The 14,032-nt window shown below is 47.3% G+C and overlaps 1 protein-coding gene across 1 annotated transcript; it reads left to right on the forward strand.

Moving 5' to 3' along the window:
* The first annotated feature begins 556 nt into the window (after positions 1 to 556).
* Positions 557 to 13,303, forward strand: fbxo33 (F-box protein 33). Its single transcript, XM_076023477.1, has 6 exons — positions 557 to 1,370; positions 3,562 to 3,672; positions 3,917 to 4,077; positions 4,168 to 4,376; positions 4,489 to 4,786; positions 5,511 to 13,303. Exons 1-6 carry the CDS (start codon positions 946 to 948, stop codon positions 5,774 to 5,776), a joined length of 1,470 nt encoding a protein of 489 aa, XP_075879592.1. The 5' UTR covers positions 557 to 945; the 3' UTR covers positions 5,777 to 13,303.
* Positions 13,304 to 14,032: the final 729 nt, after the last annotated feature.

The following is a 14,032-nucleotide window of genomic DNA, read 5'->3' on the forward strand; positions in this document are numbered from 1 at the left end:
AGTCAGTGGCGCGACTCTCTGCCGCTGCGGGAACAAAATGGCATCTACTCGTCCTGTTAGCCGTTAAAAACAATGCAAAATCAGTCAGAGGTTTTGATGAATTGCACTTAACATAACATCCTATGAAATAGCATGTGTTTACACACAAAGAGTCTCAGTCACACCACCTCTTCAATTGAGTGATTATTATCTTGGCATCAGAATCCAAGTCAAATATTGTTTATAACATTATGATGTAATTGCCTTTGGGTTTAGGCTATTAAGGTTACACAAATTCTAAATCAAACAGACGACTTGAACCAACTTTCAATTTTTATTTTTATTACTTTTTTTTTTTTTTTTTTTTACAAGAATTATTTGCACTGATGAAATTACAAATGAGACTTCATCAGGGACTCAAGCCCGCACCATATCTATCGACTACTAATCCTGACCGAAGGGGGGCGATGAAACGATGAAACCCGCTCCCTTAAAAGGTCGCTGACGGGTTTTTTTCCACTGCTGAGAAACACCGCCATCTGCTGGAGAAAAGTAAGTATGGCAAAAATAACACCACCTCGGGATTAAACCATTGACTCGACTCTAACGGGGACGTGACGACGAATTACCAAAATGCGCCGGCAATTAATCCAAACTCTAGTCCCAGGATATAAAGCTGCGTTTCTCAGGCGCACATCCATCGATCCGTGTCACCTCGCGCTCCAGTCGCGGCCGTTGTTCCGATTGTTTTCCTCCCTTTTCTCAAAAGCCGTGGTGCAGTCCTGTAGTACTGAAGCTTGAAAACGGTTTGTTTTCACGGCGAGGAAGAAGCGCTGCTAGCACTCGCCGACGGTGGAGCCGAGCGGGGGGTCTTTAAAAAAAAAAAAAAAAGAAGAATAAAAAGCAACTGAAAACGTTTATTTTACAGCCGGTTTAGTTGACGAACATCCGCCTCTTCAGCTCGCCATGGCTCTGTGCGGGGATGTGGGAGCCATGGCTTTGCCTAGCGAGCTTATCGTCCACATATTCTCCTTTCTGTCCAACCGGGACAAGCTGCGGGCCTCGGCCGTCTGCTGGCGATGGAGGGAGTGCCTCTTCTACCCCGCGCTGTGGACTAAGCTCCGGCTACAGATAAACGGCTCCGAGGAGACCTCGAAACTGGAGTTCGTCATGAGGAAGTTCGGCAACTTCGTGAGGGAGCTGCAGCTGGAGCTGACGCCGGGCGAGCACTATATCAACCTCCTGAGCGAGGAGGAGTCGTCGTTGGAAAGGGTGGACCAGCTTTCCATCCCCCCCGTCAATGACTCGGAGCTCTCTCCGCGATGGAAAGACGCCGTCGCCACCTACTTGGACCAGGTGGTGATTGTGTTCACACATTTACGCAACAACAGGTGAGCTTCAAAAAATAAAAAATAATAAAATAATAAAATAATAAAATAAAAAAGCGTCAAAGCGTTGGTTCAATTGAATGATGAAACCCGCTTGACATCACCTCTCCTCCTAAAATCGCAGTGAGGCAGCGGCTAGCTACCTAGCTTAGTTAGCTATAAACAAACCTCGACATTAGCTGTTACGTAAGCAGGTCATGCCTTTGCAGCAGAGCAGCTGGCTCACGTTTTCCATTGAAAACATATGTTTGAGGGGTTCGTTTTAAATTGAGTGGTGTCGATGGAATCGTTTGCGAATTGATGAAGGAAGGTGTACCTCTCATGATAATAACAATAACATAGATAGTAATAGTGGTTTGTTTGGGTGTTTTCCGTATTTTTTTTATTTTTTTTATTTGATTTGAGTGGGGTCTTGCCCCCAAACGCTTGCCCATTCACTACGTCAGCATTGCCGCACGCATTTACTGTATTACGTGCATACATTTGGCTGTGGTGGCTGAGGTTGAACGCTGGATTTAATTCGGCTCACATTAGACCTTGTTTCTGCTGTGCGTGCGTGTGTGTGTGTGTGTGTGTGTAAATGTTTGGTGCGTCCAAGAGCTTGAGATGCCAGAATGCGGCTTCGCACTCCGGTCTGCCTTCTCCCACATTCTCCATTATGCCCCACGGTCCTTTTGTGGTATTGAAATGTCCAACCCCATCAAAAAGCTGCGTGCTTCGCGTCTTAGTTGTGCTGAGAGGGCTGAAACCCCGTCATTTTTGTCTGCCTCCTCGTCACAGCTGACTATTGGCAAATTCAACCGTTGCTGAATTTGTGGAGCCAGTTTTGTTATTTGTGACTTATTCTTTTGTTGTTGTTGTTGTTGTTGTTGTTTTTTGTGGGGGGGTTTGTTTTTTGTTTTTTTTTTTCAAAATCAGGTTATGTCGACAGCAAGAGGCAAGCCAGCTCTGATGACTTTCATCAGAAATTATTTTTATGTGTGTGTGTGTGTGTGTGTGTGTGTGTGTGTGTGTGTGTGTTATCAGAATGCACAACCAAAGGTTGTAGTGGAAGGCGTAGGTCTTTCATCATTCAACAGTGTTCTGATCTTTTTAGCGAGTTTGTTCAACTCTAAAACACAAATTTGTCGTCTCGTAGGTCTGAATGCTCGACATTTGGTACGACGTCCCTTTTTGTGTCTGCTAGTGTGTCTAGCAGATGCACAATGAGATTGGTTGCAGGGGTGGGTGGGGTTAGCCGTAATTTTTTTTTTTTTAACAGCGGGACAGAATCACATCTGACGAAAACAAGCGGTCGTCTCCCATTTCTGAAAGGCTCTTAAGCGTATTCGCAAGGCAGCGTTTGAAAAGCAGCGGTGATGGAGGCAAGAGCCAGCTGCAGCGTTCAACTCTCATTCTCAACGTTATCAGGTGACCAAAATTTCCATCCGGCCGCGGACCAAATTTATCAAGGCCGTGGGTCTACCGACACACGTTATGTAAGGGAAGTGGAGCCTTTATCGGCGTAAATCACTACATCAAATCCTTTATTAGTGGGCCAAAGTGCTCCCGCTGTGTGAACATGAGACTTGTTTATTGGTTTGGCATTCTCCGAAACTAAGCCCCCAGATTTACAGGAAGTTGCTTAAAGTGCAATGTTCACAGCAACAACGTGTGTGTGTGTGTGTGTGTGTGTGTGTGTGTGTGTGTGTGTGTGTGTGTGTGTGTGTGTGTGTGTGTGTGTGTGTGTGTGTGTGTGTGTGTGTGTGTGTGTGTGTGTGTGTGTGTGTGTGTGTGTGTGTGTGTGTGTGTGTGTGAATATCCCACCTCTGATCAAATGTGTGATTCTCCTCCGACTGCTTTTTAGTGGTGTCAATTTTTGACATACTGCGTGCAGTTGAGCACGACTGCCATTCACGGGTTCTCGACCTCAACAGCCTTCTGACCTACTCCCACGCACACCTGATGCAAGTTGCATGGTGGACTCAAATGCGCAGCTCACACAACTTGTGTGATGGCAAAGAAATCTGAAAGTAATTCAGTTAAAAAATAAATAAATAAATCTGCTGATCTTAATAACAAAAATCCCTGGTTCTATTATTATTATCATTATTATTATCGTTTGTATGTTTTCAGCGTTGAGATGCATTATAATGTTTGGATTGATTAATCGTAATTTTCTGCTTTTTCTGCTTCCCTGCGTGCTGTTCTGAAGACACCTGCGGAAGCTGGTTGTGTTCGGAGATGTCTGCGTTCTCCATCAGGAGGGACTGCTGGATGGCTCCACCCTCCTCCAGGTCCACCAGGGACCCAAGAAGGTCAAAGAGTAAGTCTGAATTTTTTTTTTTTCTGACAACCGTCGGGAGCGTTTGACTCGGTGGTTGTTGTGCCGCAGGACCGTTTTATTTGATCGCACATGCAAAACAAGGTTACTGATGATAACCCACTGTTATTTATTTAGTTTCAGATGAGCTCTCTGCCATTGTTTAACGTAAATAATTCATGAAGTCATAAAATCCAGTTCCACTGCGGTGAGTCGTCACTCTCTTTATGATCTGTGCTCGCCGCAGAATGCAGCAGTTTTTCATGGAGCTGATGTCCAACACCTGCAAACTGAAGTGGTTGTCCACCAGCTTCATGCTGGGCCTGGTGACGCCTGCCTCTCTTGCTTGCCTGTCCAACACTTCCGCCGAGAGCCTGCAGCACCTCTGCATACTGAACCACCAGCTGGGTATGTGTGGGAGAGATTCGTTCCGCTGTGGGTGTGGTGTTTAAAAAAATAAATAAATAAATATCTTTATTTCTACTCATTTGCCCGCAGAGCCTCTGGTCACACCGCCGCATGTCGATCGACTGAGCAACCTTAAATCTCTGGCTATGGATTTCTGTGATTTCACATCTGACCTGTGTCGCCTGTTGGCGTCCCCCCGCCGAACGCCGCTGCACCGCCTCTCGCTTGTGCTCAACGGCCCCGCCCTCGGGGCAAAGTCATTAGACAGGACACCCACGGAAAATGACTGGAAGACAATGGTAAACACCCTTTTTTTTTTTTTCTTCTCTTTTTTTTTTGTAGCAGCAATGATACAAATAAAGCACAGTATCATGTCCTCGTGTCCCTATAATGCGACCTCTTCTTGCTCAGGTCCGCGTGAGCGCCAACCTGCGAGTGTACATCATGACCCTGGAGGTGGAGAGCGCCGAGCTCATCCGGGTGCTGAAGCCCAGCCTCCCCCTGGAGCGACTCCACCTGGACAGCTACAACGCGCTGGTGTCGGACGCCGCGCTGGAGCTGGTCACTCAACAGTACAACAAGACGCTGACTCACCTTCAGCTCATCAGGGACGATCCCGTCTTCCCCGACTTCAGCGACAACCGCAACGAGGATCCGCTGGTCCTCATGGCGTGGAGGTGCACTCGCCTCGCTGTGCTCGTCATACACGGTGAGTCTGGTGTCACACTGCCGCTAGTCTGTGCTCGAAGGACCCAAACCTGGCAACGTAGTGATGGTGGTAGTTTAGTGCAGAGGCGGGCAAACTTTTTGACTGGTGGGCCATAATGGGTTCTAAAATTTGACCAAGGAGCCTATAAATGCGTATGAGGGATGTGTAGAAAACGCATTGCGTAGCTTTGATGTCAATTGAAAATGAACCCAAAGCAAAGTTACCACAAAATCAGTGTCTCTGAAGCCCCACGGTGTTTAGCTCTTTATTGAAAAGACTCGTATAACACTGAAAAGATGGATGAAATACAGCTATTTTATGACCCGCCTAATATTAATATCATTTCTTGAAGTCCGGCAGGCCGGATTAAAAAGCTTAACGGGCCGCATATGGCCCCGGGCCCATAGTTTGCCCATACATGGTTTAGCGTGGAATTGATTGGAGCTCCTGTCCTACCTTTGTACCAGAGAACTATTTAAAATAGTACTTTTTGATTTATTACTATCATCATTATTATTATTATTTTAATTATTATTATTGTTATTATTATTTCGTTTTTTAATACATTTTTTATGCACAAGAACTTTCCGTTTCCAATCTGTTTTTTTTGCGGTGAAAGTCTAATCTTAGCATCCATATGATTTGCTCACTTTTAAATTATGTTCAACCCACTGCACGGCCTTCAGTTTAATAGTCCAACATTCCTGAACATCTCTTGCTGCAGGTTACATCATATGGGCCCATAACTTGGTGGCCATCGCCCGGCTGCGGGGCGCCAGCCTCCGCAAGCTGACCGTCTCCGAGTCCAGCATCGACTTCGACCCCGTGCTGTCCGTGTACATCGAGGGCGACCCCCTGCATCACCTGGTGAAGGAGGTTTCGCTGGGCCTCGGCCGCGTGTGGAAGCCCTGCCTGGACTCTGCGCTGGTCTTGATGGAGCCCACCCTGCACTTCCACCACGAGGTGCAGGCCTTCAGCGCCGGCATGTAGGCGGCGGCGGTCAGCTCACACGCGCACCACAGCTCAGAACTGTGTGAAGACCAGACTGGAGTCGAGTCAGACCTGTGTATTAGGCCCATGGTAGGTGCTTATTGGACAGTCTCAGCTGGAAATTCAAAGAGCGCGTCACTTCACGTCCCGTCTGCCCATTGTTTTTACTTTATTTTTTATTTGATTCTCTTTCGTTTCTGGGGATTTTTAGCACACGTCCTCTACTGTTTTCCAACGGATCCCCTGCTTCCGACCTGCATTATCCACTAAGAGGAAAAGGTTTTGGCCATTTTAAATTTGCTGCTCTGGCTGATCATTCCACTGCCGTGTGTGCCCTCTGGTCTGGCTTGGCCCAGTCTGGTCTGGTCTGAATCAACAAGTGTTCAGAGCTCTGTGTCTCTCTCTCCTGCTCTACTAGTATAACCCTCAGAGCCTCTGCACACTCCCACATCCGTTTGCTTCTTCTTTTTTTTTCCACCTTTATTTCTTTTGGTTACTTGGAGGCTTTTGTCCTCTCCTCGCTCCGTGTTAAGCCCTCCTCCCCCGTGTGGTCATCCCCCTGCCTTTTAGGCTTTGTGTGTATTTAAATACAGATTATAATTATCATCATTAATATTATTAGTATCCTGCTCACTGCTGATACAGGACAGGCAGGCAGATTGACTGGTGACCCGGTGGGATTCAGGGGATGGGGGGTGGGGGGATGTATCCCCCCCCCAAAAAAGCTTCTCAGTTTTGTGTTTTGTTTTCATTTGATTTTTTTTCTTTTTTTGATCGACGTGCTCTACCTGAGTGTTGGAGTTTGCTAACTAACTGATGACTTCCACGCTAACACAGCCTCAGTGGCGTCCTCCGAGCACCTCGGGCACCTGCAGCAGCTGGTGCCTGTCGCTTTAAAGATGTGTTCTGTCTCTTTGTGCAGCACAACAGCAGCGGCCGCCGCGTCGGTGCCGACTTTGTAATTTGATAAAGGTTTTTGGTGTTACGGAGAATACTGTTACATGCTAGCAGCCTGCGCTCTTACACAGCGTTCGTCTTCTTTTTTTTTCTTCTTCTTCTTTTTTTAAATCTCACTCGGAAGACTCGGCTTCCCGAACAAACACCACCAGCCAATCTGCTCATGTGCAACAACACGGAAGCTGGTGTCGCATTATTATTGTAATTTTTATTTTATTTTAGTTTTAGCTTCTTTCCTCTTGTTTTTTTTTACATACAGGTTATTGCTGCCTTTATTCTCCAATAGAGGGTTAGTTTCAAGGAGCCCCTTTTGGTCTGAAACTTATGGAGTCACGGACAGAAACATCAGAAGCGTGTCGTAATCTTGAAGGGCTCCAAGACTGAAAACATCAGATTGTCGTGCATTGTGCTAAAGGAGAAAAATGCTACAATTCTTTTGATGTCATGACAAAAAAAAAAAAAAAACAACAACAATCTCTTGCAACGTCATTATGCGGAGGCCGTGTTATCGCAACAGCAGTGGGGTTTTGTTTTCGTTTCGTTTTTGTTCATTTCAAGGTTTGGCTTCCCGAGGCCTCACAATCATGCCAGTAAATTCACAGCCGGGAGATATTTTATCCCGCAAGGGTCGGGACTGTTTTTTCACGGCGACATAACGGGGGGTGGGTTGGGGGTAACGGTTGGGGGGTGGGGGGGTGTTGCAGTGAATGTAAATCAAAGCTCCGCGCTGTCAGTCGGCCGACCGGCCCGCGGCGGCTCCGTCTGCGGAAGGCTCACCGCACAGCCGCGTCTTCTCGCAGAAATCTCGGCAGATGCGTTCTCTCGCTGCAGCGCTCGGTTGACGGTGGAGGCCCCACTAGACGAGCTTCACTTTTCCAGGAAGTGGCGCCTACAGCACAAAGTCGAGAGACTCGGGTCTGTCTCAGGTAGGCTTGTGACATCACTATGACCAGAACCGTGGTGGTGATGATGATGTTAAGTAGGGTGTGAAACAATCAATTAATATGAGATATAGTGAGTGTGTGTGTGTATATATATTTTTCTTTTCCTTTTGTATTTTTTTTTTTTTTTTTTTGTCCCAATTGAGTCACAGTTGCCTTGGAAACAGCCCCTATGTTTATTAGACGCAGTTGTTGTTGTTGTTGTTATTGTTCTTGTTGTTTCATCATGACGACGCAAATTCCTCACTCTGCCTCGGCAAAACCTAATCATACATTTGTTTTCAAAGATTATGGTTGACGAAGACTCGAGGACGGCGAAGAGGCGATCTGCCCATTGCACATGTTGACATCGGTAGATGTTGCGGGAGACTGAGAGGGTGACTCGGCAGTGGGAAGGCTCTCACCGAGGAGAATTGAGGCGTCGCCCTCGTGTCTTTCGCAGTCTCACTCCCCGACTTTTGGACGGGTCGCTGACGGAACGCCTCGGCCCTGGCTCTCGGAAACGTCCGTCATCCGAGCCGCGCGGCCGATCGTTTCAAGGGTCGCTGTCCGAGCGGCCCGAGCCTCGCGCAAACCTCGCGCTGAAGCTGCGGCGTCGAGCTCTGCTGCTGTGTGCTGGACCTGCATTTTATTAAAAAAAAAAAAAAAGAAAAGAAACACACACGCACGCTTCAGTTGCCGTCTTTTGGAAAGTTGGCCGCCCTCATGACTGCTCAGTTACCAACATGCACACCGTGGCACTTTAGAGGTCCGGGCAACGTCTGTAGACATGGCGGGAAAGAAAAGCAGACATCACGCACGGCAACCTTTTTTTTTTCTTGTTGTTGTTTTTGGGTCTCCATCAGTTTTCACGCACCTTGACTCGACGGCGTGCTCCGACGTTGCTCGGCGCTTCGCCGCTTGCGGTTACCAAGTGTTTGCCCAGCTTCGAGGGGACCGCGGTGGCTTTGGCCGTGATGCTCTCTCTCTGGGCACGGCGCCACCTGGAGGTCCGCGCGAAGGCTGCCTCTAGCCGTACGCAAAGTTGGAAACACCCTGAGGCGGTAATTCGCCGTTGACGTAGACCAAAATGTGTTGGGTTTTATCTCACGACCCACTCCCCCCCCCCCCGACTCTCGGCTGCTTTTTAGGAGCTTGATGTTGCTGCTTTTAACAGACATTCGGGATGTCCTGTGTTTGTTTCATGTCGTTGTGTGTCGGCCGAAAGAGGAAGAGATGAAATGCAACAATCTAGAGTTGAATGTACTTTCGGAGACAAAGCAGAGTTGAACCAATGGATCCGCCCTCACCAATCACACGTGCTTCCCGCCTCCATTCCCCGTTAGCTCCCGAAATGTCAGGGGCTCGTTCGCGGCGTTTCCCAGCCGAGTATAGCGTGTTTGTGCGTAGTTTAGTTCTTCCCTAGAGAGTTGCTTAGCTTGATTATTAGCCCAGCTTGGATTTCTTTTTATGAACTATATCGTAAAATGGTTATGATGTGTGAGTAAAGAGCCCTGCAGCATCCCAGAGAGCAGCAATAGAGGTGAATTAAAAAGGCGGCCAGTTCGACTGTTCGGCCCATTAGCACCAGCTGATGGTCAGCTGTAACACTTCCAGGCCTGGAGTCAGTGGAAGAGTCCCTTTGTCCTCTCACCAGTGGTTGAGAATGGAGCCATCTTGTGCCTGAAAGCTTTTTGAGCTTTTCCGAACCTCTGCTTGCTCTCTCCAAGACATTTCGAAAGGCTTTGTGTGATATATATATATATATATATTATTATTATTATTTTTTCCTTTTTGCTTTTTTTGCATTATTGTGATTGTTTGACCTAATGTGAAGCAGCTTTTCCGAAACACAGTGATGCAGGTTTTTGCGCAGATGCTTGTTTTCAGTGTTTGGGTAGCCAGTGCAGGAGTTCCGTGACCGAGACGCTGGCGACGCCGGTGCAACCTGAGCGAGTTCTCAGCGGTGCTGCCATCACGCCGTGTGCTCTCTGTTCTAGTGTATATAAGGGGCGGGGTGTGGTTTAGTGGCCAGCGGTGCAGTCGTATCACTTCCACCGCCGCATTTCCTGCGGCGGGCGACAGAAACTGCTTAGTTCTCAGGGTCCAATCAGAGGGGGAGGTTGCAATCGCTCGGACCTCAGCGAGAGGATCCGGAGCCACTGGATCCGTTCTCCTCCCGCGGTGTGTCAAAGCTGCCAAAGACCACAGTGGAACAAACACAAAGGCTATCTGAAGTGCCCGCGAACGCACGTGCCGGCAGGAGGATGGTCCAGTTTTTCCCTCTTGGCTCCGCCCATCCTCGCCATTTGTCCTTTTGCGGCTCTGCCCAGCTGCGCCTTTGCTGCTCTGCGACCACCATTCCGGCGCAAAACAGTCTCATCCAGTGCACTTCCGCAGCGAGGCGGAGGCCTTTTAAGGGTTGAGGACAAACCTTTTTACTCCTCAAGCGTCTCTCTGAGGGGACGGCAGCCGGCGTGGCCGATGACGGCCCGGACGAGTGCCGCGTGCACTCAAGGACGGGTGTGGTGGGGCCGGCGTTGGTGGCGTTGGGGCTTTTTTTGGGGGGGGGGGGGCTGTGCAGCGACACAGGCGTCACGCAGACCAGCAAACAACGAACTTGATGGTCAGTGTCTGTGTTGAACTAAGGTTTTCTTGTTTTCGTTTCACTTTGTTTTTTGTGCGTTTGCAGAGGGAACCAGCGGCACGGCAAGATGTGGGGAGTCGTTAAACTAGCCGCCGGCCGCTCTGTGCGGCGCGGAGGTGCGAAAGCATTCAGGAGCAGCCGTTTGTGAACTAATGCGCGCTGCTTCTGTGTCGACGTTTGCGTCCTGAGGCCACCGCAGGGCTTTGTGTGTGTGTGTGTGTGTGTGTGTCTGTGTGGGTGTGCGTGTCCTACCCATCGAAGCAATATACACTGGCAGTGCTGACACAGTCATTCGCTGTGTGAGGAAGTCGGCCCGTGTATTTGGAACAGCAACTTTACTCGTTGGCTCAATCAACCAACAGGACCTTTCATCGATTTATTTTTTTCTTTCTGACGCGTTCTGCTACAAAGAGGCAGGTTGGAAGGCTCTGGAAGCTTGGAGCTCCTTCAGGAGAACATTACCTGCAGTTACCGTGCATCAGTGTGATTGAAACCAGCTCAACCTGTCATTTTATCACTTCTTTTCTGTGCTCTTTGCATACGTTTAGCCCCTCCCTACCTCTCTCGCTCCCCCTCCCGGTGGCCTAGCAGACGAACTGCACCTACAGAGCCGACCTCTCGTGCAGTCCGAAGTCGTAACGGGCTCGTAAACGGACTTGTGTGCGTTTGTGCACGTGTGTGTTATTTCAGAACCAAAGCAGCTGCAGACAGACGGCGTTAGATCTGCCCCAGCGCAAAGACAGGCAGACTGCTGCTATCAGGCTGCCAATCGCGTCGCTTCCACTCTGATCGTCGCTGAGCTTTGATGCCAGCCTGAGACTCTGTGACAGGATGTTGTGGAACTGAGAGGAAGGGAGCTGTTGTTTTTGACCTGAAGCTCCTCCCTGGTAGGTTCAGACAAGGGGTTTTTGGTTTTCTTTCTGAAGAGAACGCCACGGAGAGACAGGGTTTCCTCATCTCGGTGAAAGATTTACAGATGCTTCCTCTTCATTTGTTTCGTTGTTTACGTTTTGTCTCTTCTTCTTTTTTTTTTCTTTTTTTAATCTAAATGCTTAAACCATAGACTACTACCAGTACATGCCAGACCTCTGAATGGGCTCACAATGGACTGGACTCCTGCAGGAATGTGAAGGAACCAATGAACATCCTGATTTCTGTTACTTTGAGGAGAAACACTGGATGTGCATCGCACTGGTTTAAAATCAGTCCTGTGTAACAGACGGAGTTGAATGTGTGTGAGAGTGCGTGCGTGCGTGCGTGTGTGTGTGTGTCTGGGTGAACGACACCAGTAACATTCAGCCACACAGAGCCTCTGGTTTTCAGCCTCGGCTGAAACTGGTTTCCCAGCCAGCTTGTGACAATGATACCAGCAAAACGTCGACATTAGTGGGGCATCCTCATGTACGCGGCACACTGTACTTCTAGGAAAGAAGGAACAATATGGCACTGATGGTACATCCTGTCAGTAGAGGTTGAGTTTAGGGCGGACGCCCCGCTACACCGCGGATGCGATGGGTGTTGATGCTCCGTGCCAGCCATCTGTCTCCACTTAGATCTCAGCTACTGTGGCCCTGGCGTTTCTGGCTGCTAGACAAGGTCCTTTTTCGTCAGCGCAGGAGAGGCAAGATTCCTAATTATCCAGGCAGGCAGGCAGGCCTGCTACCCAGTCCAGCCTCACAACTATGCAAGAGGAATGCATATAATCCACACTCTCCTCTTTTATCCTTTGTTTTTCTTTTAAAATATATAAATTTTTGTTTTTCTAATTCTCTTTGTCGCGCAGTAATCCTGACGATGTAAAGCTAATAAGAACTTGCAAATGACAATACTTGGCCTTATGATGATTTATGGAAATCTTATCGTTTTTAGTTTTGAGATCTTTTTGATTCTGGTCAGCCAGCCCAGCGACAGCAGCGGTGACGGCGGGCTCACTCTTGGTCTCTGTGAGACTTGCTAGACGGCCCCTAGTTTTATCGTGGTACGAATGTTGTGCATTTGTTTAAAATCAGGACAGTTTGCAATAACAGCAGTCTTACTAGTGGCCACAAGGGGGCACAAGCAGTGCTGACAGCGCCCGGCTGCGTCTTTAGAAAACCGTAGAGGAAGAAATATAAGCCGTATAGGTAAAGATATATAAACTCACACAGTGCATATTTGTATAGGACTCAACAATGCATCACCGTGGTATAATCTTATGCAACACATGTCCGGGTTCAGTTTATGAACATAAAGTATATTATGAAATCGAGTTTGTAAATCAAAGGTTACGTTGTTGTCATGTGTGTACAGCGGGGAATTTACGGGGGTTTACCTTCTTAAATGTTGACTATTTCGAGCGTCGCGTCCCCGTGTGATCGTCTCTGTCCAAAGTGAGCACCAAGCAGCAGGTTTTCACCATCTTCATCACCAGATGGAGCCCTGACACACAGCTGGGCCAGATTTCACTCAGGAGGTGAAATTGTTGGTGCATTTCGGTCACATCTTTAGATGCGTTTATATATCCACACCTTTCAGTTTTGTTTTTTTTTGTTTTTTTCCCAAATATGAGCACTGGTCTAAAATGGAACTGCTGGATTCAACAGCTTCATGTTTGTTCTAATCGGAGAAGAAATCGAGTCTTTCGACGGACTCAAGGAAACGTGTTTGTCTGTAAACCTGCTCCTCACACAATTTGCAGAAAGAACATTATATAACGATTGGATTAGACATCGGTCCAGCTGTGTTTGTTTGTTTCTTTGGGTTTGTTTGGGTTTGTTTGTTTTTTTTTTTGGGGGGGGGGGGATTTGTTTTCCTTTTTGTTTGTTTGTTTGGGTTTTTGTTCTGAAGGGAAATGTTCTTTAGTGGAGAAGGTGAATTTTTATCCCAGAGAACAGTGTTGACCCATGGTTCTGTTGTGGAGAAAAGTGAAACACCTCCTGGACAACCTGCCGAATGTCGATTTGAATTATTGTCGAATGAATGCTCCTCTTCTTTTTAGTCAATGAATAAAAGCATTAAAAACTTTGTGTGCCTCTGTTGTCTTGTCTCTTCCACTGTTCTTTTGCGCCTCAATTTCTTCTGAGTGAACAGTGGCAACACCACGACCAACAGTTTTGGACTTGGAGTCAGCGCATGCAGTGTTTGGCTGTTAATGTCTTTGTAATACAGAATATTACAAGTAAGGACAATTTCCATTTCTTCATGGTGTCTTTTGAGTTCCCCCCTCCCCCTTAAAATCTATTCAATAGTGGCATTTAAATGTATTTTTCTTTCAGGAAAATGAGGATGAACCGTTCAACTCAAAGGGAAACCTTTCAAACCAAAATTTTAGATGATCAAGACTGCTTCTGTTCTACCAAAACACACCACACAATTAATGTATAATTACAGAGATTAAAACTAAATCTCCATCAGCATGTGATTTAACCTTGTAGGGTTGTCATCGGCTGCATGAAATGGAATATGAGCTGTGCTGAAACCACATTTGGTTTTATGTCAAGTATAAGTGTAACATTTTTTTGATTTTTATTATTTTAAGTGTTGTAAAGTGTTTGGCACTATTTTAACGTGATGCCATAGAAATAGTCATAACAGGCCAAATTATTTTTAGGAAACTTGCACATCACCATAAATTTTAAGTGCTGAGTTGGAGACAACTGGACTTTTCATTTTTAATTGAAAGAAGTTTTGCCGTTCATGGAGTATTACAATATGCTTTAGGACGCGACTCAGCGGTAAACACCTTGGAGGCGG

This window comes from Nelusetta ayraudi, unplaced genomic scaffold, assembly GCF_046127955.1.
Source record: "Nelusetta ayraudi isolate G7.1 ecotype Tasmania unplaced genomic scaffold, CSIRO-AGI_Nayr_v1 ptg000015l, whole genome shotgun sequence".
In the NCBI taxonomy this organism is placed as follows: domain Eukaryota; kingdom Metazoa; phylum Chordata; class Actinopteri; order Tetraodontiformes; family Monacanthidae; genus Nelusetta; species Nelusetta ayraudi.